This window comes from Euprymna scolopes, chromosome 4 (genome assembly GCF_053919585.1).
Source record: "Euprymna scolopes isolate OS-2025 chromosome 4, ASM5391958v1, whole genome shotgun sequence".
Taxonomy (NCBI): Eukaryota; Metazoa; Mollusca; class Cephalopoda; order Sepiida; family Sepiolidae; genus Euprymna; species Euprymna scolopes.
The window spans coordinates 70,087,496-70,113,125 of NC_136485.1; the positions used below are offsets into that span (position 1 = coordinate 70,087,496).

Genomic DNA, 25,630 nt, shown 5'->3' on the forward strand with positions numbered 1-25,630 from the left:
GTAAATATTGTAAATTTATTAAGTAACTGTTTTAGTTTTAACAATGGTAAAAATAAGATTGTAAAGATTAAGGGCGTTTTTTTTTTTTTTTTTTTTTTAAGAGATAATTTCTCTCTCAACCACTCCTAATGTGTGGTGTTTGAATTATTCTTAAGTTAAGCTATAACTGAGATGGTTAATAGTTGAACAAAAAAATGAAGCCTAATACTTACTTGACTGAAGAGTAGAGTATTTAAAATGTTCTACTTTGGACTCGTTTGATAGGTTCTTTTCTTGAATCAAATATTTAATTTTCATATTTATAAAACATTTTTATTAAAAAAGAAATTTTAGATACAAAATCTGCATTCCATTTGTTGCTCATTTTTACAAAGAAATGGAATTTAGTGTAATTATTAAATAAAACAATTGGCCTTTCATTAGATTCACTTTTAGTACAAGAATGAATGTTCATTTGTTTTAGATACAGGAAATTCAGTTGATTAGAAATGCATTTATAGGATGGGTGGCCATTTTTAACTTTAGCTAGCCAATTGTTTCAATCCTATCAGCAATTGTGGCATTTTTATATTCACACATTCTTTGTATACATATTCAATCCAACAGATACTTAACATGTTGAAAAAAATGATAAAAATAAAATATTAGAATAAAATTAAACCTGTATTATTATCTTATAATAGATGGATCAATCTTGATGCATTTGAATAATCTAGAGGTTTATTCATTATCTCCCATGTCTATTTCTTCTTAATAAGCATTTAAAAGTGTTTTTTGTGCTGATTCACTTGTTAAAAAAAAAAAAAGTTTTGTTTATCTTATATAATAATGCATTGAGTCAATTTCATGTTTATACATAATACACCTCTGATTTTGAAAGATAAGTTTGCCCAGACATCGAAAATGCGGTACAAATAAATAAATAAAATCATCTAACATTGATGTTCTGTGGAATGTAAAACTCACTAACATACATTTTATATTCGGACTAATTTGTTCAAAACTTAAATTGTGTATTTTTATAATTGTCACAAATGAATAATTTAAAATATATTATCTGTTCTGTCTAGAAATATTAGATTAATATTGTTGAGGTATGTGTTCACCTCGGACGTCCATAAAGAGAAAATAAGTCACAAACTCCTACAAGGGATTTGAAGATACCCCCCCCCCTCTCTCTCTCTCTCTCTCTCTCTCTCTCTCTCACGATATATTCTGAAAACATATTAACAGTACTTTCATAAAGTATGTTTCAGTACAATCATACTGTGGGATCTGTGTTAGTAGGTTTAATGTAATCGATTACAAGCCTGTCTTCTAACTGTAACCATCAGGAACAGTCTGGTTGATAACTGAGGAAAGACTTAGTGACCGCTAGAAGAGGATAACTGGTGTCTCAGAAAGATGACACAGATGGAATCTGCAGGGTTCGCTCCCCCAAAGACGTATCTCTTGACTTTATGGTATAGAGACTCCTAAATATGCTACTAAGAAATCAAAGAAAAGCATACCCTCTGGGGATTCCAAGAGAAGTGGGGGATGAAATCCCCACTAGGATGGATAATAATGATACGATCCTTGCAAATGCCCAATCGACTTCTGATACTACATGTCACTGTGAAAAAACGTGCAAGAATCTTCATGGCCTAAGAATACACCAGGCAAAAATGAAATGCACGACAGAGATAGAGAACATACAGTGCTTGGGTATAATACCCAGTGAGACGAAAGTGGAGCAGGTCCCGGTAATCACAATGCCCAGTATCACTAAATATTGACTTGGAATTTGCTATTCAAAGTTACTTTCCACAAGATGAAATGACCTCCAGCAAAAAAGAAAAAGCCTGACATGAATTTGAAGACGTATCTAACATCATTGGAGTAAATCACAGGCAATATAGACTTCAAATCATGAGTAAATTAATTGTCAGCTATGTGTCAGATTTGTCCAAAAAGAAAAACCAGCAAATAAATTCTACACTTGGAACCGGTGGGGATGAAGATATGAAATGTGTAAGGAAGAAATTGAGATCTCTAAAAAAACAGTTTAAAACTGTCAGCCTAGAGGAACACCCATCTCTTTTAAACTTACATGATATTTCAAGGCAAAAACTAATAAAAATGCATCAACTGAAGGGCACCAGCATCGAAGAAAGGAGTGGGCTAGGAAGAGAGACTTTTTTATTTCCAATCCATTTGGCTTTGCAAAAAAAAAATACTGGTAGTCAAGAGAGGTGGTAGTCTGGCCTGCACAAAAGAGAAGCTGAATACTTTCTTGAAGAGCTCCTGTGATAGGTGGTTATTACGGCTTAATTCCTCTTCCCTAATTCATTCCAATCCTTTCGAAATCGATTTCGATTCCAGGACTCCAACCTTGCGCAAAATTAAATAGATTATAATGGTTGCAAGAACTGCTTCGTCTCCAAGGCCGAGTGGTGTGCCTACTGTTTATAGATGTTGCCCAAGTCTCTTACTGAAACTGGAAAGTCATTAAGGTAATATGGCAGAGAGGGAAAGTATCAAACCAATGGAAATATGCAGAAGGAGTTTGGATTCCGAAAGAAAAGAAAGCCAAAAACATTGAGCAGTTTTGAATTATCTCATTGCTGAGCACAAAGAGCAAAATATTTTTTAGTATCATATCACAAAGGCTTTTGTCATTTCTACTAAAAAATAAGTACATTGATACTTTGGTCCAGAAAAGTGGAATCCTGGGCATGCCAGGTTGTGTTGAGCATATTGGGGTCTTATCTCAACTTAATGGGGATACTAGAAGAACAAAGGGTTGGTTGGACCTGGCCTATGCTTACAGATCAATTCCACATAAACTCGTCAAAGAAACCTTAATCAGAGTTTTTGTACCGAACAGAGCATGAGAACTCCTCATGGATTATTATAATCAATTCCACTTAAGGATTTCATCAGACTCGCACAGACTCAAGAGGTATCATTACCGGTGGTACTCTTTCAGCCACACTATTTGCTTTCACAATGAATATGCTTATAAAGTTCGCTGAAGTAGAATGCCATGGCCCTGTGTCCATTACCGGAGTTTGACAACCATCTCTCAGGGCCATACATGGACATTCTTACAATTACTACACATTCCATAATAGGATGTAAATGTATATTGCAGGGTTTAGATCTGTGGTGATAAAAAAAAAAAATGGACTGGTTAGAAAACATGTCTGTACAATAGAAGAAAGGACTATCCCAATTTTGGATGATAATCCAGTAAAAAGCTTTAGGAAGTCCTTCTACATTACCCTGAAAGGCACGCCAGCCATTGAAACCACACACAGTAATTTTTATACATGGCTTACAAAAATAGACGAGTCAGGATTACCAGGATGCTTTTAAGATTGGCTGTATCACCATTACATGCTTCTATGGATATTATGGCTGCTCCAGATAGTGTTCCTATCTTGACTGTGGCAACATGGAAGAGAAAAGCAAGCAGTGTTCTCTGAAGATGATTAGGATTACCCCGGTGTCTAAGCACTGCGACCATATACAATACATCCAGCACTATCCAACTACCTTTTAGGGGGTTGGTCGAGGAGTACATGGTCTCTTGTATGTGCAAACTACTAATATATAAACTTCAGAGACCCCAAAGTGTCAGCTGCTTGTATTGAAGTGATAACTGGTAGAAGATGGAGTACAGCAAAAGAGCTGTCCATTGCAGAATTTTTTTTTTTTTATATATTATAAAATTAAACATCAATGGCATGGGAATCTACCAAAAATCAAATAATTATTAGATTTTATTAGAATTTTTTGAGACATAACTAATAATTTTTTGAAAGATTATAAAAAATGTAAATGGTTTTTGAAAAGATTGTAATAATAAAAAATAGAAAAAATTATAATTAAAACTTTAATTTAATCGAGTATAAATTGAGAAAGATATTTTGGAATATTTTTTAAATAAAAAATATAAAAGAATTACAATTGATATTATGCATAAAGTTAAATGTTAGTAGTCATAATTTATTTATTTTATGTCCTCTTTTTGTTTGAATGTATATTTTTGTGAATAACTTAAATGGAATACGTACATCAAATCTGTTGCCAAGGCCGCTGGAAAAATGGTCGGATCCTTCTATTGATCCAGTAGATATCTCACTGCTGATGCAATTCTCTATCTATATAAGAGCCAGATACGTCCAAGGATGGAATACTGTTGCCACATATGGGCAGGAGCTGCTAGAAAAGACTTGTCCTGCCTTGATAGGGTTCAAAATAGACTTCGTGGCCTCATAGGAGATGTCCTTTTCTCTTCGCTGCAACCTCTATCTCACAGAAGAGATGTTGCGAGTTTGTCTCTGTTTTATCGTTATTTTCATGGAAAGTGTTCGACTGAGCTTCAATCTATGGTCCCCCCTCGCCAAACTTTCACAAGAAACACTAGACTAGCTGAAAACATTATCAATAATTGTCCCCACTCTTTATCTGTGCCTAAACCTAAACATAAATTCCATGATCAAAGCTTCTTTCTTAGAACTGCACGCCTATGGAATTGTCTTCCGTTTTCCTGCTTTCCAGCTGTCTATAATATGGTTGTCTTCAAGTCCAACGTGAACAAGTTTCTGATGAGCCGTTCCACTTAAGTTAACAAATTTACCGAACTTCCATTACTATCGATTACTATAATGTTCCTTTTGACTACTCTACACTCTTTAAACCTTATCCTTGAGTGGCCTATCGGCCTTGATAAGTGGTGATGCCTATGTAAAAAAAAAAAACTATTTTCATTTTATTTTATACATTTAAATGATTTTGTAATTTTTAAAAAATAAAACCTAAGTCAATGAAAAGAACATTTTTCAAAATACAAATTAATTCAACAAACTTTATCTGACCAATTTATTTTTTTTTAATGTTTAAAATTGTTTTGTTATAAAAATTTTATCCATATGGAATAAGACCAATTATTTTCATCTGTTATTCATTAAAATCAAATGTATCAATTTAGACAAAGAAGATTAACACTATCCTTATTATTTTCTAGTCATGATAATTACAAAGCATCAAAAGTATCCCCCCCCTTTTTTTTTCTTTACATTAATCCTGAACTACAGTAGTGTCTGCAACAATAGATTTTTGTCTCCACTTCACACAATCTCAGGGTTGATCCGGTGAAGGTCTGTTTTACGGAGATTATTGTACAGGGTGTCTACCCATCTCATCATCAGTCTTCCTTTCTATCACTTCTGGGCAACTTCAAATTTAAACGAGTTTTGCAATGGTATCATTAGTGGACCTTAGCATATATCCAAACCATTTGAGCTACCGTTCTGCATTTTGCCCTCCATTGGTGCAATATCGTAGAGCCTTCAGATGCTCTTGTTACAGACATAGCTGAGCATTTTAGTTTCCATGACAACAGATCTTTACTCCACCTCCCTCGTTGTCAGCAATCACATAGAACTGTACAAAGCAATGAGTCTCATAATAGTCTTGTAGATCTTCGACTTTAGTTGGTAGCTGATCCTTCAGTGACAGAGGAATATTACAAAGTATTTACTTTGTAAAGTAAATTTCAATTTTAATTAACAGTTGTATTTGTTGCAAAAATTGGACTGAGATTTTATTTACATTTTTATTGTACATTTTACTGAGAATAATTTAATTTTTTTATTTTCATTGTGGCTGTTACATGATGCATAGTCTTATATGTAAAGTGCAGCTGTTCACCTATTTCAATTATAACTTTTTATTCAAAAGTTTTATGTATTTTTGTATTTCAGTCAATTATACATGCTTCAAGATAAAAAGAAATTAGTTTAATTTGCATTGAACAATCTTTATATATCACCTAGTCATCAGTTTTCTTTCTGCTTAGTATTTTAAGCACAAGAGTAGGAGTTATGACCCCCTTTTCAGTATTAAGTTCCAATTCTTCCACTCAAAGCACCATGATGTATGAAAGAACTCTTCTCTGAGTACATTTTTAGATTCACATCAGGCATCAGAACCATTTACATATAATATTTTCACAAAAAAATTCTTCACTCCAAACAAAGTATATTGCCATTATAACATGAGGGACTAGGGGGGCATTCTAAGTTGGAGCTGTGTAGCAAGATGTTTTTTCACATTACATTTAAATTTCTGCATGTTGAGGAAAGGAATTCCAAAGTAAGTTGTTTGAAAAAAAAAGCAGTTAAAGGACGGTTTTCTTGCATCTGGGGACTTCTACAGTAAAGTGGTGACATTTTGCTACTAGTTGGGTTGATCGAGGGTATTTGTGTTGAAGTGGTCCAAATTCAGCTACTACATACATAAAACTACAAAAATATGTTTTCCAATTGCATACAATACAAATAAACTCAAATAACTTTCACCAGTCAGCATTCTTAAAATATGTGAACAAAAAACAATTCCAACATTGCTTGATTTTCTACTCTGTTCTACGAAGTTTACAAAATTACCTTTACTCTTTACTTCAATTGACATCCCTTCATGTATTGGTAATGCCACTTTAGCAAAAAGTTCTATTGTCACCATGACAACAGTTTCATGCATACAATTAAGCAATAATCTTGTCATATGTTCACTGATATCAACGTTGCACACATTTGTGCATCAGTCAGCATCCCAAATGAGTTTCATTTAATGAAATATGTATTTGACATGCTGAAAAATCATCTTCCTGCTTTTCTTATGTATAAAATTGTTCCAACAAGCGTTTATATATTATCCAATCAGCTGTTGCCTTTGCTTAGTAATTTTAGTGCTTTTTACTTTTTCAATTTCTGTTTTGCATTAATCTTTTGAGTTTTGTATTCTTGCTAGACAATCATAGACAAAAAATAATTCAATACTTGATAGTGGGGGGGGTATCATTTTCTTTGGTTGCAGAACTTTCATGGACAATGCTGGCCACGTCTATTTCCATATATTATCAAAGGAAATAATAAAAATTCAAACTTATAATAAATATGATATAATCTATATTTATAATGATGTTAAACAGGGTGACCTGCTTGTATTGATGCTTTGTTGATCTCTATATACTTTGCAAATGACCTCTCTTATGCTTTTCAAGTCTATGATATCAGTGTTCTCAAATGTTCCGAACTAGCAGCAGGATTTTCTACTTCACTCACTTTAATGTGAAGTTCAAGACATTCCAAATTCTTATATGGGGGTTCCTGTTTGCTGATAATATGGAGTTTATTGCCAACACTGACAAGAATATGCAAGTAATAATGAATCTCTTCTTGATAGCATGCACTATGTTTGGACTTGCCATCAATTTGAATAAAATTACAGGCTCCCTAAACAACCATTCTACAGGATATTGTTAGACAACTTTAACTCCATTGACATAACTCTGAAGTACTGGGGAGAGGGGCAACTGAAATGATTGATTTCGCAAAAGCATCTCTAAGATGGCGATGAGTTTTGAGAATAAGTTACTGCAGTACACCATCTTGATTGGGTTTTACAAAAGTATAAAATATACCAGGCATATTTTAGTTTGAGCATATGTGGTGTCTGTAGTAGAACCTGCGTATCGAAGTCACTTTAGATCCCATCGCAGTAATCATTTGCACAGTAGACAAACTGAAGTTGGTTCCTTTTGTATGTCATATTTGCAAGAGAAATTTCAATAATAAATCTGCGCTGCTGAGCTATTTGCATACTTACAATCAGGCAATCTTGTAGAAGTTGTCTTCTGTAAAGAAGATGCAATCACTACACACAAGCATACACACGCAAATTGTAATTGTTGGAATTTTGTTGTTACAGGTTCAATCAAAAGAAACAATTCTGTCAAATTATATGTAGTTATAAATGTATATCGAATGTCATTTTACCGACTAGATAGATCAGTTTATTTAGTTTACAGTGCAAGTATATAAGATTACAGGGTAACTTTACCAACACATAAGACTAATTATTTCAAACTGAATAATTATAGGCTAGTACAGTATCGGCCATAATATAAGGAAAGGAAAAAAAAAATACAATTATTCATGTATATTTCAAAAATTAGAGCATGGATTTTTCTTAAATACTCAGAATAAACAAATAGACCCAATGTGTATAAACTAGTACCAAAAAAAAAAAAAAAAAATTACGATTCAATATTGAGAAATATTTTAGTTTTAAATTATATCTGTGGATTTATCCTGGCCAAAAGTTAAGGAACGAAATAGAAACTTTGTTTTTTTTAATGCAAATGTTTTAAAAAATAAATTCATTCAATATTTAGTGAACATCGCTTTATTCTTTATGACCTCACTGCATCTTCGACCACAAGACTGGATTAGTTTCTTGCAAAATTCAGGATTTATCTTTTCCCACTCTTCCTTCAATAAATCCCACAAATGATTTTGATTTTGGGGATTCCTTGTCTGTGCTCTTTCTCCAATCATTTTCCAAACATTTTCTATCGGATTCAGATCCGGACTCTGCGCTGGCCAGTCCATTACTCTTATTTCTTCTTCCTCGAGGTAACTTATCACTTTTTTAGCTTTATGGCAAGGGGTGTTATCTTGCATAAAAATGCTTGGCTGATTAGGTGAAAGGCGTAAGCTCTCAATGACATGTTGTTGAAGGAGCTGCTTATAAGTCTCCGCATTAACCCTACCATAGATTCGAACTAGAGGGCCAACTCCTTCCGAGGATATCATACCCCACACCATTACACTTCCCCCTCCAAATTTAAGTGTCTTTTTAACACATTTGGAGGATAATCGTTCACCTGCTTTACGCTGTACATGCTTCTTTCCATCAGATCCAAACAAATTGAACTTGGATTCATCGCTGAAGTGAACCTTAGCCCATTGTTCATCAGTCCAGACGACATGCTCATGGGCAAACTTCAAACGGTTATTTTTGTTCTTCTTGGAGATCAAGGGTTTAGATACTGGCACTTTGGCATGCAATCCGGCAGCTGCTAACCGTCGAGAAACAGTTTTTCTAGATATATTTTTCCCAGTCTGTTCATTAAAATCACGAGAAATTGATGTTGCGGATTTGAATCGGTCACTAAGAGCCTGCCTTACCATAATCCTATCTTCTCTTTGAGACGTTTTAGGGGGTCTGCCGGTTTTAGGGGATGCTTCTAATGTATTTTTATTCTTATATCGAGCTATCACACGATGAACAACACTTTTTGATCTTCGAACGATATTAGAAATTGTTGAAATTGATTTCTTTTTTTTGTAATTGTCTAAAATTAATTTTTTTTCTTGGAGAGACAGAGTTTTGCGAGTCGGTGACGCCATTTTTCTTTGTTGTGCTTATTAGCAGTTCCAATATTAAAAACTAGCTATTTTTATGTAAAGTTTAGTCTCTTAAAAATAAATTTTCTATTTCGTTCGTTAACTTTTGGCCAGGATAAATCCAGATATAATTTTAAACTAAAATATTTCTCAATATTGAATCATAATTTTTTTTTTTTTTTTTTTTTTTTTTTTTTTGGTACTAGTTTATACACATTGGTTCTATTTGTTTATTTTGAGTATTTCAGAAAAATCCATGCACTAATTTTTTAAATATACATAAATAATTGTAAATTTTTTTCCGTTCCTTATATTATAGCCGATACTGTATGTGTTGGTGAAGTTATTATATAGTCACATATTATAAAGGTTTATATATGTCTGTATTTTTGTATGTACAGGAGTCTTTCCTGAACTAATTATTAATGTTGAAACACAGTTACTAGACCTTAAGGTAGGTAATGTTATCTATATTTAGTTTAAACAAAAGGGGAAAGCCTGTTGTTGAAATTTAGATACATCCAATTTTTGAAATTTTGACAATAGGTATCAATTAATAGATATTCTCCCAAATTTTATCAATAGGTATCAATTAATAGATATTCATAGATATCAATAGGTATCAATTAATATCAATAGGTATCAATTAATAGATATTAATTATCAATAGGTATTAATATCAATAGGTATCAATTAATAGATATCAATAGGTATCAATTAATATCAATAGGTATCAATTAATAGATATTCTCCCAAATTTTAATTTCTTTGAAATATTTTAAAGGCTTTTAAGGGTGCATAATATCTGCACAGTCTCCCATTAAAAATTTGAATATTTCAGATTTGCATTGAATTTTATCTATAGTCATTAAGACACTATATCTTGTTTTCAGTATTTCAATACCAGTAACGATATTTACTCTTGCTATATTTATACAAATGTTAGGTTTTTATTGTTTTAGTTTTGTTTAAAGTAGGTTATAATCGCTTTGGCTAAATGTACTGGAAAGGTGTGTTGCTATATTTAGTAAGCTAAAACGCCTTTGGCTGATTGATGCAATTGTATTGAAATAATTATTCTTAGATTAAATTGTTTTCAAGTTGTTCAACACTTACCTGTCTGTCTTTTCTCCTCAATATATTTTTTGTTTACTAGAAAAATCATAACCATCGTTCATTATTATATTACAGAATACATTCACATTAGATTCCTTCTCAGTAATGTGTTTACATTTACGAATCTAAAAGCAAAATTCTACTCCCCATCGAGCTGCTAAGCGTCCTTTTTAAATATATAACTTGCATATCTTTAATATAAATCTTCTTTTTCTTTTTTTCTTACAATCTATTGTAATTTTAGAGATTAATACATTTCGGTTACCCTGTGAAAATTAATAAACATATTTCATAAAAAAGGATTTTGTAATTTATATATATTTAATAAAAAATTTTTTTTTTTTATTAAACCACTTATTTATATTGACAAAACTATCGTGCGCGCGCGCGCGCACACACACACACACACACACACACACACACACACACACACACAAATAAATAACTCTAAATATTAAACTGTTTCAAAAATAGTTATGCAAATTAGGTATACAAATAATTGTGTTTGGATCTTTACTCTATCAGACTATTAAACTATTATATCATTGGTTTAAATAATAGTGAGTCTTTTTGATAATAATATAGGTGTAATAAATGAGAGTAAAAATATCATTTATTTATTTTGATGTACTATGAAAAATTCAAGAATATTTTTTAACATATCTTGTTACTCTCCACATTGATGGTAGGGGGAATGTTGAATAAGTGGCAAGAGAAATTTATTAAAATAACAGAGAAAGACAAAATGCAGAGAGGGGAGGAAAAAATGTCTATTATGACATCACAATCTATTCTGAAATCCTTTTATTTTTTTGAAATGCCGAAATGTGACTCCTTTTTTTCTATTGATTTTGTTACACTTATAAAGTTTTTTTTTTTCGTTTTGTTTTATTGTGAAATGTGTAGAAATATTTTGAACAAAGAATAAATAAATGAAACAATGTTTTGTTTTGTTTTTAATTTCTTAGAAATATGTCTGAATTAGAGTTCCTGGCGATTAGTAGAGGAGTGTTGGTAGTTTTTTTTTTTTTTTATAATTGAGTGAAATATACTTTTACTTCCTCTGAATATGACCGTTTTAGAAGAGTCGGTTTGGTTGGAATTAAATTAGGAAATTACAAAATAAAATGAAACTGACTAATAATTTCTGAAAACATGCACCAGTTGGTAATTGGAAGCCTGTTCATATTAGAAATTTGTGAGGCACTTCTGTTTCTAGTCCTATGATATTGGACTTGAAAGGAGGTAAATCAACTCTTTTATGTATAGAAGATAAGATTTATTTGCAAGTAGTTATGCAATTTCAAATCTAAAACATATTCCATATACTACCTAATTTTATTTAACCTCTATCTAGGTTAATTGCCTAAAATTAAAGATATTTTTAAAATATCTATTTATTTCTTATAATTGTTTCAGTAAATGTATACACTAATGTAGAATTACAATGTTAACTGAATAGGTCATCTAGTAAGAACTAAATTTAACTCATTTAAATAAAAACTTAGAACTCCTTTATTTTCTTAAGTGAACTAAAAAAAGAATTACAATGTGGAATAAAATAATGGATCTTGTGGGGGAACATATTTGAAAAATGACTTTAAAATTAAACTTGGCTTAAAATAAAAGTTGCCTTTATACAATATTCAGGTTTTTTATTAAAATTTTATTTCGATTAATTGCCTAAAAGTTAATGTAACGTATCAACAGAAGATTGAAAGCAGTTGGGCGAGTTCACTATTAGTGTTAATAAGTTTTATCATGGATATCAACACGCAAAGATTTTTATAATAAATTAACTGTATCTGCCCGAGAATCATTTTTGTTTTTTTTATTTTTAAAAGTTACCCTGTTTTTTTTTTTTTCATTTTGATTGTTTTTTTTCCACAACGTTACGTCCGATGTAACCTCCAACCATCTTCAGTTGCATTCACACTGGATGTTATTGGTGAATACTCAAAAATAGCGCAAAGTCTACTTTTTTTTTTTTTTTTTTATTATTTTTATTATTATTATTATTTATTATTTATTATTATTATTATTATTATTAAATCCAGGTTCATTACATTTTTTTTTTTAGATTATGTTTGTATATTTTCAAGATGAGGATTGATAATTATTTTTTGTATTTGGATTGTTTAGATTATTGTTATCATCTTTGTTGTTTACCCTGTTTTGGTAGTTTTTTTTTTTTTTTTTTTTATTAAATTTGTTATTTTTACCAAATTATATATATAAAAAAGATTTTAAAAGTTAAATTTATTTTTCACTCTATTGTTTGGTCATTAAATTAGTAATTTAAGCAAATTGTTATACAACTAATTTTGCTATGGTAATGTTTTAATCTCTATTTATAAAATTATTAGACGTAAATAGCTTCCAAAACTTTTTTAAGTATTTAATACATGAAGAGTTATTAAAAATTTTAAAGCCAGAAATGACTTTCTATTCTATTCAATAGTTTCAATGTTTCTAAATTCCTTTTGAATTTTGAATGTCCACTAAATAATTTTCTCGTTTTTTTTTTGTTTTTTTTTTAAATGAAAGATTAAAAATGATTGGCTCGTTTATATAGAAACAAATCTAATGCAGGATTTTTTTAAATAGGATTTTTAAGAAGTTATATATCCATAGATAGATAATGTGTGAGTGTGTGTGTTAGAGAGAGAGAGAGAGAGGACACTTCTCAACCTATATACTCAACAAATTTTTTATCTACAGACTTGAAATTTGGTATGTAGGATATTCAGACATATGGTAAACTTTTTAATTGGTTTTCATCCGGAAAAAAGGGCTGCTTAGGGGTCAAAATAGAAAAATTGGTACTTGGGAGTCATCGGATCTTTATCTGTTTGGCAACAGTCTTACAAGGTTAGAAAACAATTTATAAAGATTGTGTCAAGTTGGTCTAATGGTTATTGTATTTGACTCTCTGTCTTTAGGCTTCGGTTTCGATCTCAGTTCCAGTATTTTATTTTTACTTATTTCTTGGCCTTCGAGACAAGATCAAAGTGTAGTATCTGTTCCGGCAGATACTGCAAGCTATGACTAGCTATGACTAGCAAAGACCAGATGTGGGGGCAACCCCACATGTCTGACCTTTAACCAGCTCCCATTTCCCACCTCTCGGGAGCTGGTCCCCTTTTTCCCTTCCCCCTCCCTTCACTCCTCACATTAAAAATCGGCCTTGTGCCTAATTTGCTCGGTGGGGGAGCAAATAAATACCATCTGTTCTTCAGATGCTGTACTTCTATTTCTTGTTCTCTTTCGGTGGAGGAGAAATCCTTCACGACTGAGACAATTTTTATTTTTGTACCTTTTCTCCACGTTAAAAAACGACCCTGGTGTCTAACTCTGTCCCGTGGGGAGGCATAGTAAATAGGTACAAGAAGTGAACTGTTTGGGGGGGGGGGAAACAAAAAATACAATACTCGCATACACATGTCTCAGTTTCTTTTTTTCTTTTTTCTTTTTTTTTTTCTTTTTTTTTTTTTTTTTTTTTTAACTTAAGGAATTTAATATTGTTTAATACCAGCAATGCCGGATACATCTAGTACATATATATATTATGAATTTTGTGAAGTACATTTAAAAAAAAAATATTTGATTAAAAGTAAAAGATAGAAAATAGTCTACCTTTCATATTTATAATTATCGCATTTTTTTTATAAAATAATCAGTTAATAGTAAATTTTAAAAATATGGCAGTTAAAGGCAACATGTGCACACATGTTGTATTAATATAGAGATTATTATCTCTATCTACTAAACAACTTGGCATATTGCTTTTTTTTTTTTTTTTTTTTTTTTTTAAGTCTAATATCAACATATTGTTGGTGCATACTTTCCGGTTAAGATTGCCCTGCAAAACTGTCTCCAAAATTAGACTTGGCTAAATATTTTATTGGTTTATATCGTTTCATTCTCATCTTTGCGTCACAATCTGAAAAACAACAAACAAAAAAGCTTTAGCTTTTTAACAGAAATAGTACCTAGTCAAAAATAAAATACTTTGTAAGAAAACTCCCCTTCAATTTTAAGCTGAAAGCTAACCTCGTACAAAGAGAATCTAAGGATTTGTTTATGCGCTGTTAGAAAATATTGTGGTCTTAATGGAAGAGGACATGGAAAACAAGAATTTACATTTTATTAAATTAAGCATGGAATTTTCCAATATTAGTTGATCAACATTGGATTATTTTATTGCAATTTGTTCATGTGACCTGTTTATATGGATGTAATTGTAGACCATTATTTTCTTGAGTTACCATTCTCACTCTTTTTTTTAACATTAGCAATCAAAAAAAGGTAAAGGAAATATTAAGCAAATTCGAGAAAGAAAAGCAGAGACTTAATATACCAGTAACATTTCTTTTGATAGAGCTGACCAAAATTTAAAGTGAATTTGCATGAATTAACACGGAAAGCACAACATTTTCAGAACACTTTGTCAAAATTATTAAATAGCACGGAAATAGATCTTCAATTTGGTTCAATGATTTATAAAATAATTTACATTTAGTATTTTAAATAAAAATCACTTATTTTAAATATTCTAATATTTTAAATCTGGAAGTTCTGAGAATGTTTTTTATAAAACTTATTTTGTTTTTATTTCACACACAAAAAAGATTTAACTGAAAAATATAATCCATATACGTATTTATTAACAAAAAGCAACAGTGGAATTTTAATGGATTCTTGCTTTTTTATTAACATTTTTTGACGACTGTGCCTGCTATTTAAATCTAAGGTAAAATGATTCTTTTATTGATAGATATTTCCAGAATATTTATTTTAATTTTTCGAAAGACAAAATTTTAGGAGAAAAATGTTATTTACTTTTACCATTATAAATGGCAATTATTTTAGTGTGAGTTTTGGAAAATTCAAAAACTTTATTTACATATTATCGAGAACACAAATTGAGGATTACTTTTTTTTTTTTTTTTTTTTTTTACTTTTTCCCTTCTTCCTTTTTTTCTTCCTTTTCCCTTGTTTGTTCTTTTTTTTTTTTTTTCCTGTTTTCCTAACCTCCTTCATTCTCCCCCACCCATTTTCCTTTTTTTCCGTTTTCCTTTTTTTCCGTTTTCCTTTTTTTCCGTTTTCCTTTTTTTTCCGTTTTCCTTTTTTTTTCCGTTTTCCTTTTTTTTTCCGTTTTCTTTTCTTTTTTTCTTTTTTTTCTTTTTTCCTTTTTTTCTTTTGTTTTACACTTTTTTATTTTCCCTGATTTTCTCCTTTATTATTTTTCCCTTTATTTTTTTCTTTTTCATCTTTTTCCTTTTTCCCTTTTTATCTTTTTCCGTTTTCCCTTTTTCCCTTTTTATCTTTTTCCGTTTTCCCTTTTTATCTTTTTCCGTTTTCCCTTTTTATCTTTTTCCTTTTTCCCTTTTTATCTTTTTCCTTTTTCCCCTTTTTATCTTTTTCCTTTTTCCCCTTTTTATCTTTTTCCTTATTTTGTTCCCTATTTTTATTTTGTTCCCTATTTTTATTTTGTTCCCTATTTTTATTTTGTTCCCTATTTTTATTGTTTCCTACTTTTTTTTTACTTTATTTAAAAAACATTTTTCATTTTAAAAGTTTTGTAAAGATTTGTAGATTAGTTCTTCACTAATTTTTCACTTTTATTTGTTTTTGATAACGAATTTGACTCCATTAAAATATGAGTCATCACATTCACATATTTCAATTTGAAGAATTCAAAACAACCTAGAAAACAATCTTGCAAATAGCAACAAATAAACATCCTTCCTAGATTCATTTTGATTGTCATAATTTGTTTAGTCAATTTTCGGTTATGTGTGCCCCCCCCCCCCCAAAAAAAAACACATACCAACTCATTTTTTTATATGATTGTATTAGTAGCACATAAATAGTGAGTATTATCATAACTTGATAGTTATCGCTTCCGTTATGAATTACAATAGGAGTATCCATCTCATAGCTAATTCAGAAGAATACTGAGACGCACTTGGAACTTTAAGGAGGTCAGACACCCAAATACTTGAGAGCAATCAAAAACTGCTCTGCTGAAATCTGAAAATAATTACAAAAAGGAGGTTGCTCTACATTTTGTTAGTTTATGAAACTTTTTTGTTCAAGACCTACTTTCATGACTTTCATTTTTCACACTGTTCAACTTCCTATTGCCTGTGTAAGTTTGCTTGAAATCAAACAAGTGCTTTTTGAGCATATCGCAAATATCTATAGAAATGCACATATTTCGTTTTATTTAATACTAGCTGCACGAGCTGCAAGTCCCTTCCTTTTAGACAAGATCCAGGAAAGTCTGTAATCTATTAGGTTGGTGCAAAAATATCGTTTTTTTTTATCAGATATATATATATATACATGTTAAAAAAACATTTTTTGCACCAACCTAATAATTGGTCCCACACTGGCGGCCAAGCTCCAACCTCCACAATGTTCCATTAGTGTGTTTTTATTTTGTTTTATTTTATGTGTTTTTTCTTTTGTTTTTTTTCACTAGTACTTCAATGAAATGTGCTCTTTGGCGTATATACATCTGACTAACCACACAATCAGCTAAAACTCAACCTTTCATTATGAAGATCCCAATCTCGCATCACAATTCCTCACTTGGGGTGCCTTCTAAAAATCTGGCCCCCTAATTCATAATAGCTCCTTACATATCAGTAGCAATGTACTTTATTTGCAGTCAACAAAAGAAAAAAAAGCTATACCTACTTTACATTACCAAGGCTTTTTGCTTTCTATTTTGTTTCAATATTTTGAACCAACTTTTTTTTATTATTACTTTTATTTTCATTGGTTTGGTTTACAGCATATCAATCATCTATATGGCATTTAATGCTGAATAAAGTTGTCAAATATAATTCTATAGGTAGGATAATTATTTATACTAGTAAAACTAATAGAAATTTTATGGAATGATGAATATATTGAATCAACAAATGTTTTGATAAAGCTGATATTTCTCTGAATAGTGCAAAAAATTAGGTTTTGAGCAGAAATATAAACATGCAGCAAATATTAGCATTCCTACCAAAAAAATGTGTCAATTGTATTTAAAATATAGAGCTAACCCAAATGATATAAATTAATAAGTACTAATAAATACCCAGAAAGTAATATTGTACTACAGAGTTCAACACAAATAATGAAATTACATTGTAAGAAAAGTCCAGCACCTCTTGGCAGACAATGTTTTTTTTTCTTTTCGCCCTGTTTCATTCAAATGTACCCTTTTTTATTTTTATTTATTTATTTTTTTTACATAACGCTTCATTGACTTTTTCTTTGAAGAACTGGTACAGGTCAAAATTACTATGAGTTCCTTTCTCACACTGTTACAACAATGAGTGAATATTATTATAATGATATTCGACAACCAGACTATATCAAAGAGAGATTATTCATATTTTTGTCCAGGGTTGCCAGATTGGCTTTTTTAAAGCTAAATTTTGTAAATCTGGCCTTTTTGAAGCAGTTTGGCCTTCAAAAATTGTATTTAGCCTTTTTCAAAGCATAATGTATGGACTAAGAAAGGAAGAACAAGCAGAATATTATATAGATTCCTAGAATCGTTCTCAGAATACAATGCATTACTCATAGAAGGAAATTTCACAATGAGAGTGGGAACATTAATCTCAGAAACTCTACTCCAAGAAAACATTAATCTCAAAAAATACTACTTCAAGAAAACATTACCTCCTTGGGCAAATTACTCCCAGAAAACATTACTCTTTGAAAACGTTTCTCTTTGGCATTGGTAATTTTTGTTCTCAGCATGATCCTCAGCAATCGTCTTCTAGTAAAAAGAAAAATAAAGTAAAAGTGATGTTTGGATTTTTGAAGAATCAGATTAAAAAATACAGTTGTGGATGAACTTGTAGATACTAGGACATGACATAACCATCTGATTGATCGGATCTGGCCCCTCTGATCTCCGCTCAAGCCAAAGTAAGGACCAAAGTGGAAGAATGACTTAGCCATCAAGATGGTGAACAAAATTTTGAAAGTTAAATTTAATTATTGCAGTAACATTGAGTTATTAATTGAACCAAATTTTAGTTAAAATATAGCTAATTTCATCAATGAAAGGTTTTAATCTATAAAATTATTAGATGGAAGTAACTTCCAGAACTTTAAATCTTTTAATATATGGGAATTGGATAAGAATTTTAAAATTAGCTTAAAAAACTTTCTATTCAACAGTTTAAAGGCTTTCAAATTTGTTTAAAATTTATAAGGGTTGTTAAATAATTATTAAATTCCGATTTGGTTTTATAACTTAATACTAAAAATGCATGACATTTGTGAAAATTTGGATCAAGCACTATTTTTTTTAAATTTTTTTATTAACACCTTTTATAGTTTGTACAGTTTTTAGTAGTTTGAGTAATTTTACTAAATAATATTTTTGTATAAAATAATTTTGTTTTTATCAAAACAATGTAAACAATAACAATAATGATGTTGCCATGCATTAATTTTTGTAAAAAAATTTATTAAATTACATTTTTTAAGTAAAAGATAAAATATTACAATTTTTATTATTTCCTTTAAAAAGATGTTTTTGTTAAACGTTCACTGCCAATAATTTATTTCCCAAGGTTCTTCTATAAGATCAGTATAAATGCATGTCCGGGATTTTTCTTTATTTGTTTCAGAAGATTTAACAACTTTATTTTGGTGAGCTTCATTTATTTATAAAACAAGAAAGCATTACTAATACAATAGGATTGGCTAGTGAAAATTGGTGTTGAAAAAGCGAAAGCAAATGTTAATTATTTCAAACTGATATATCTTTTAAGTCACATTGATTATTCCTCCTCTTTGCCCCTTAAGTAAAAAGTTTACATTTATAACTAGGTGACTTCACCTACCACATCTATTTTATAGTTTAATTTTCTTTATTTTATTTATTTCTTTTTTCTTTTTTTTTTCTGAACAAGTAATTTCAGCAATAATAAATATTTCTAGAGGTTTTCATACAAGCATGCTTGATTTGTCTTTAACTGGGGAATAGAACATATATTGCCAGCTGTCTTCTTTGATTTCTTTTGAACTGCTTCTATATTGTTATCATGTACTTAGATGGGTGACTACCTGGGGATACCAGGTGTTGTATGTAAAACGTGGTCCCGAGAGCAAGAACCAGTACCTGTCTGTAAATACAAATGTAAGTTTAAAGAATGGGAACGCAAGTTAATGCAACACATGAAAACTAAAGTTTGAGTCACCAGAAGTTTCTGAAATTTTTTTAGATGAGTATTGATTATTCATATTATTTGGATTCTTTGGAATACTGTTCTCAGGTGTTATTTGCACAATGTTTTGGTCAATGTAACCTTCAATCTTCTTCAGGTGTGTATTGTTGGGCTTTAGAATCTGCATAGAATTCCGAATGAGACCTCTTATTTAATCCACAAGGTTAGCATGCACTGTTTCATCAACTATGACTGGGTAGAAATCCCAAGTAATTTGCAGTTGTATTTTAAGTGTTGCTCACGCTAAGTATTGAACCTCCAACTTCCAGAATAGTGTAACTTCCAACTAACAAGATACGTCTGAAGAAGATCAGAGGTTACATCGACCAAAATGTAAAAATAACGCTCAACATGAGTTCAAAAAATTCAAATAATATGAATCACAAAAAAGTTGTTTGGTATTTAGCATGATCTTTCATCTAATACAACACATTTTTATTTTATTTTGAAGAAAATATTCTCTTTTCAGAAATGGCAGTTTTTATTTATTTATTTTTTTTCAATTACTTGATTTCAATATTCTTAAATTTACTTGTAATTATGAATGTCATGGATACAAGTGTGTGTGTATATATATATATATATATACCCTCATTTATTAATTTTTCTTAGAACGTTTAGGCCTTGTACTTTTCAGTCTTTTTCTGGTGGATTAATAATGCTTCCATTACACGTTAAATAAGGCAAACATTCTAAAGTAGAGCCGTTTATATACAGTGAAATGGGGTTGGGCTCGATTTCATTGCTCCCAAGCAACTATATATATATATATATATATATATACGATTTTTTAAATAAATGTTTAACAGAAAGTTCAAATTTAATTATCTACATGAAATAATAATAAAAAAAGTTGATGAGGCAGAGGATAAAGATGGCCAATATGAATAGTAATGGCCAGATCAAAAGCAAAGAAAAATATTTTAACACTTGTATATATGTGTACAGCTTGAAGTTATCAATCAGGGTTGCTGAGTCAGATTTAAAGGCTTAGGGAGGAGTCAGACTCAAAAGAATGCGAAGAGTGTGGGTCAGACTTTTTAATTGTCATAAAATCAACAGTCTAAGTATTAAAAGACTTTCAATTAAGGAGTCTGATTAAAAATTTTTGAAATCATAAAAATCTGATTTAAACCTTATAATTTCCTACTCTAGAAACAACAAACCACATTCAAATTTCTTGCCTTTTCTTATGAAATAATAACATCACTGTAAAGGGTATTAACACGCTTCTCTAGTTGTTCAATTAATAATTTTGCAATGCACATAAAATAAGTCAAAAAGGGTTGATATGACATAAACAAACACATTAAATATTAAATTTAATTGAAAATGTAAACTAAATCAGCATCTTAAGATTAAATTTTTGATAGCATGATCTCAGAATTTAATCATTAGTTAAATTTTGTGAGATGCTGGCGATTTTTGAATTCTCAAGAGAGTTCAAATTTCATCAGATTCATTGTTATCAGTTCATACAATAAAAATGTATGAATTTGTACTTTCCTTTAGATCAGTGGAAATGTATCCACCATGAAAAAAATCGACTTGATCAATGAATTCACTTTTTTTTTTTATTATTATTTCACTTTTCATAGCAACTGTCTAATGTTTGATCAGAAAACCATAAACTGTTCTGATTGCTGTGTAGTTACATCTCCTTCCTACCCGGTTTGATTTCTTGCAATACTTTTTACAAAAAAAAAAAATTGTTTTGCTTATTGATCCTGATTGTACTAACACCGTATACATGTTGCAGGTTGTATCCGCATCTAAATGGAGTATCACTTTCCCGGTGAGTTTGTGATTGTCTCTCAATCTAAGTCCTCTCTTTCCATCTCCCATTCTGACAGTGGTGATGGTATGAGCTGCCTTCTTACTCACTGCGACCCCTTGGGCATGCTTGCATGCAGCTATCTCCATCCCAAAGCTTTTGATGAGGTTGAAACCATTATTACTAACAATCCTTGAATGTAGTTCTAAAAGCCACTAAAATGGAGTTGGGCATGGCCTTTCATCTCGCATGACTTCAGTAAATATTTTAAAAAAATTTAAAATCATTTCAAATGAATTATATTACTAAGAATTCGAAAACAGTTACTAAATTATTAAGAAGTTCATTGTCAAACTAAATAAACGGTTGAATCAGTTTACATAAATTCTTTTAATATCTTTTAAATCTATTCTGAATGAGCTATTATTTCACATACTATATTTTAGTTATGTGTTCAAGTGGTGAGATCAAAGTACCAAATAGATCTTGGTATTTTTGTTAAAACTGATTTTCTCAAATACTTAACATCAAATTAAATATATACTTTTATTTCTATATATATATGCGAGTGAACTGAAAGGCTGCTTTCAATATTGCTGGAAAACAATGTTATGATTACGTGGTACAAGTCAAATTATTTTACCAAAATGTATGATATTCAAGTAATTTTTAAAAAATAAATAGGCTAATGTAATTATTTTACACAGATAAAGCCATGTAGAAATTTCTGTTTATGTAAGTGAAGGAGTTTCCAGTTTAACAATCTTCCTTGTTGAAATAAGTATTTGTTGAAAAAAAACTAAAGCAAAATAAATTATTTTCTTGCAAAAAAAAAAAAGGCTTACCCCGCCAGGAAATATATATCCTAACTCCTTGTTTATTCACTACAAGAAAACAGACTTCAGATAGTGCAGTCTAGAGAACACTAGCTTGACTGTCACTGTGTTTTGCACAATTCAAGCCATGTTGCTGAAAATAGTACTCCTTAGATTTGCATATTTTATATTTCATTACTATATGCATTACGAATTATCTGTTGTGATCATAAGCATTCATCAGCCGTAGTTAGCTGAGCAAATTATAGTCTTCTAACTTTACACCGCATTCACAATCATTATCCAAAAAAGGACTGGTCAGTCACTTGGAGCTCTGCCTGATCCCAACAATTGACTCTGATTCGTTATTAACTCCGTTTCATTGGGGCACAACATTGGGATAGGCTATTAGAGTCAGCTTACAGAATTTTAATTGCATAGAGTTATTGTGCAAATTAATCAGGATAACATTTTTTGAGTTTTTGTAACTTTAATCTGTGACTAATTTAATGGAGGTTCTACTTTGTTGATTGAGGATATTGTATGAGCGATACGTGTTAACTAATCAGCTATGGTTTTTATCCAGGATTTTTCAGAGTACTACACCATAGCTCGCTCTGTGATGTTATTTGTTTGCATGCTCTCCTTAAATTCATAATGAAAGTTACATCCAAAAGGTGTACAAATGTCATATAGGTTATAGAAAACATGTTGGTATGAGCATTAGATATATTACCAGGAGATGGAGGTTGGGTTGAACATTCCAAAGTCAAATGTTGACAAACGTTTAATGATGGCTGAAAAAGACTTACGTACAAATAGTATTGTGGCAATTGAGATGTGGTATAAAACACAAGACAGCACTCTACGATGATGAAATTATGATGAGAAATAGTATGAAGGATCCCATGAAAATGCGGTAAACACCTTCATCAGAGAGATTTGGCTTTTTTGTCAGCGGTATGGTAAAGACCCCTTGATATTGGCAGAACTGCCAGAAAGTAGATAAACAATTGTTGATGGTTGCTATAAAGAGAAAATATCAGCACTTAACTCAAGATCATGTTGGATGAGAGACATAGATGAACAGAAGAAAGTGTTATTTTCCGATTGAATTACATTTAAAAGAGGTCAGTGCTTGTGAAAGACTGAGCAAAAGTGAACCTCTTTGGCCAGGTCATGTTCAACAAGTGTCAAACATAGGTGACATATTGGTGATTGTTTTACTGCTGAATGGTCTTGGCCATGTTGTTAGAACAATAACACTTTAAATTCTTAGTAATTCAAACAGTTCATTCCATTCCTATAACGTCTACTATAAATGTTTCAAATTTCATAAAAATCTATCCGGTAGTTTTTGAATCTATAGGTACATTTATGTTAAAAGGGTAGAGTAGGAGTAGTTTTGCTACCATCAAAAACAAATCAAACATAGCCTATTATACTCCAGTTTATGGATTATATAGTAACAGATAATAGACGTTTATGTTAACGTCATAATAAATGTTAAGTTTTCTCATTTTCCTCTAAGTGAACATATTTAGTTTGATTCTAAACAGTGTTAGCTGACTCCTATCTGTTGTAATGGCATTCTGTGTCAAATTCAAATCTAATGTTATCGAGTGTTTACACGTTAATGCCCTTGTAAAAGATATGAACCAAGAAATTTCTGTAAGTTATAGATTAGTAGCAACTTTTGTTCATCTACTTACAATGTTTTTTTGTTTTTTTTTTAATAGGTATTGTTATAAGTTTATTTAAACGTTTGATATGCCAAATGAAACCAATTTTACTACACAATTAAGTTTGCTTATTTTTTCATGCTTATTTATGCAATTATCTTTTAGATTTATGGCCAGCTATGTGATACAATTCTAAAACTTGAGTTGATCAAATATTTAGTTCCTATTTAGATCAATGCTCAATTAAAATATGTTAGTTCAAAATAAAATAACAGGAAAATTATTTTATCTACTTACGTATCAAGCAAAGTATTTGTGTACATCAAGAAATGCAGCAAATTATAAAGTAAGATTTTAGTAAGAAATAAAATTAATTTCTTACTCATATTTTGAAATACGTTGATGCAACACCAGTATGTGTCTTTAAGCCAGCATTTGTAATAGAAGATTATCTCCCTTCTTTTAATATGAAGATGCAATGCGATCTTTGGGGTTCAAAGGTTGTTGGCTCTGAAAAATCAAGTTTATTTTTTAAAAAAATTCGCACACTATTTTTTTTTTTTTTTTGTAATTTTTGATGTACACAAATACTTTTGGCTGATACATAAGCATATCAAATAGTTTTCCTGTTAGTTTAAACTGACACATTTGTGCATTAATCAAAATAACCAAATATTTTTATTCTCATCTTATGTCTACAAGACAGAATGAACATATCTTAATAAAATGCTTTATAACTTGTTGATGCTTTATTGAAATAACTCTTTTCTCTGAAATTAATATATTAATTACGTTTTTGTGCCAATGAAATCTTAAGTTCTTATTTCAGCATCTCTTCTAAATAAATTGTCTTCATATTGCTGTATATAAAATATTAGTAGTTACTTGGTGTTACTTGTGTTAAGGTGAAAGATAGCATCGCCTGCAACAATATAGCAAGAAGTAAGGACAATGTTTTTTTTAATATACTTTTAATTAATTAATGAACGTATTTATTTTACTTGAAATAAATAGTGAAACTCTAAATTTTAATAATTTTGTCTTGGTGAAATAAAATGCTAATTTTCTTTTTATTTAATTTTAAGAAAGTTAGGTGCATTTATGTTGGGATGGATCTCTTCCTCTTAAAAAAAACTCAAAACAAATCAAAAACTATTATTTTAATAAAATGCTTCATAACTTGTTGGTATTTCAAATATCATGACCATGTTGGATGGGAGGTAGATAAATTTTAATAATTTTGTCTTGTTGAAATAACAAGAAATGGAGTAAAAAGTATCTTCAAGTTTTTTATTGAATAATTCAAACAGAACTCAACAAAAATGGAGGTTTGTTAAAGAAGCCATAACATGTTTAAATATTTCCCGGTTTTCCTTTAAATCAAATTGTGTTTTATGTCTTATCAATGTTTCAAATTTTATAAACATCAGTCTGACATATTTATTTTAAAGAGATGGAGGTAGTTTTGCTCACATTAAAAACAAATGATACTTTTTCATATTCTGTATTATTGATTATATACTATTAAACAATAGGTTTATGTTTAAGCCATAACACTTGAAAGTTTCATCTGCCTATATTCTTTGCAATAATTGTCTTTCATTCTTGTCACTTTCTTACATCAAGTGGCTTCATGTCTAGTTTGGAGTGATTTTCATAAAAAAAGACAATTTTGTTTTACATTACTATCTATGTTAACAAATTTCATAATTTGTTTTTGTTTCCATAGATCTACACACATATTCAT

The 25,630-nt window shown here is 30.3% G+C and overlaps 1 protein-coding gene across 9 annotated transcripts in view; it reads left to right on the plus strand.

Annotated features, from left to right (window-relative positions):
- Positions 1-25,630, plus strand: part of LOC145268298 (CREB-regulated transcription coactivator 1-like) — a 237,986-nt gene that overhangs the window by 101,686 nt on the left and 110,670 nt on the right. For 5 of the 9 annotated variants that reach the window (XM_080123726.1, XM_080123774.1, XM_080123745.1 and 2 more), the window contains exon 5: positions 21,372-21,407. The exons of the other annotated variants lie outside the window; for them this stretch is intronic. In XM_080123726.1, the coding sequence (XP_079979852.1) occupies positions 21,372-21,407 (36 nt within the window). The remainder of the gene's footprint in view (positions 1-21,371; positions 21,408-25,630) is intronic. 9 annotated transcript variants of the gene reach the window in all.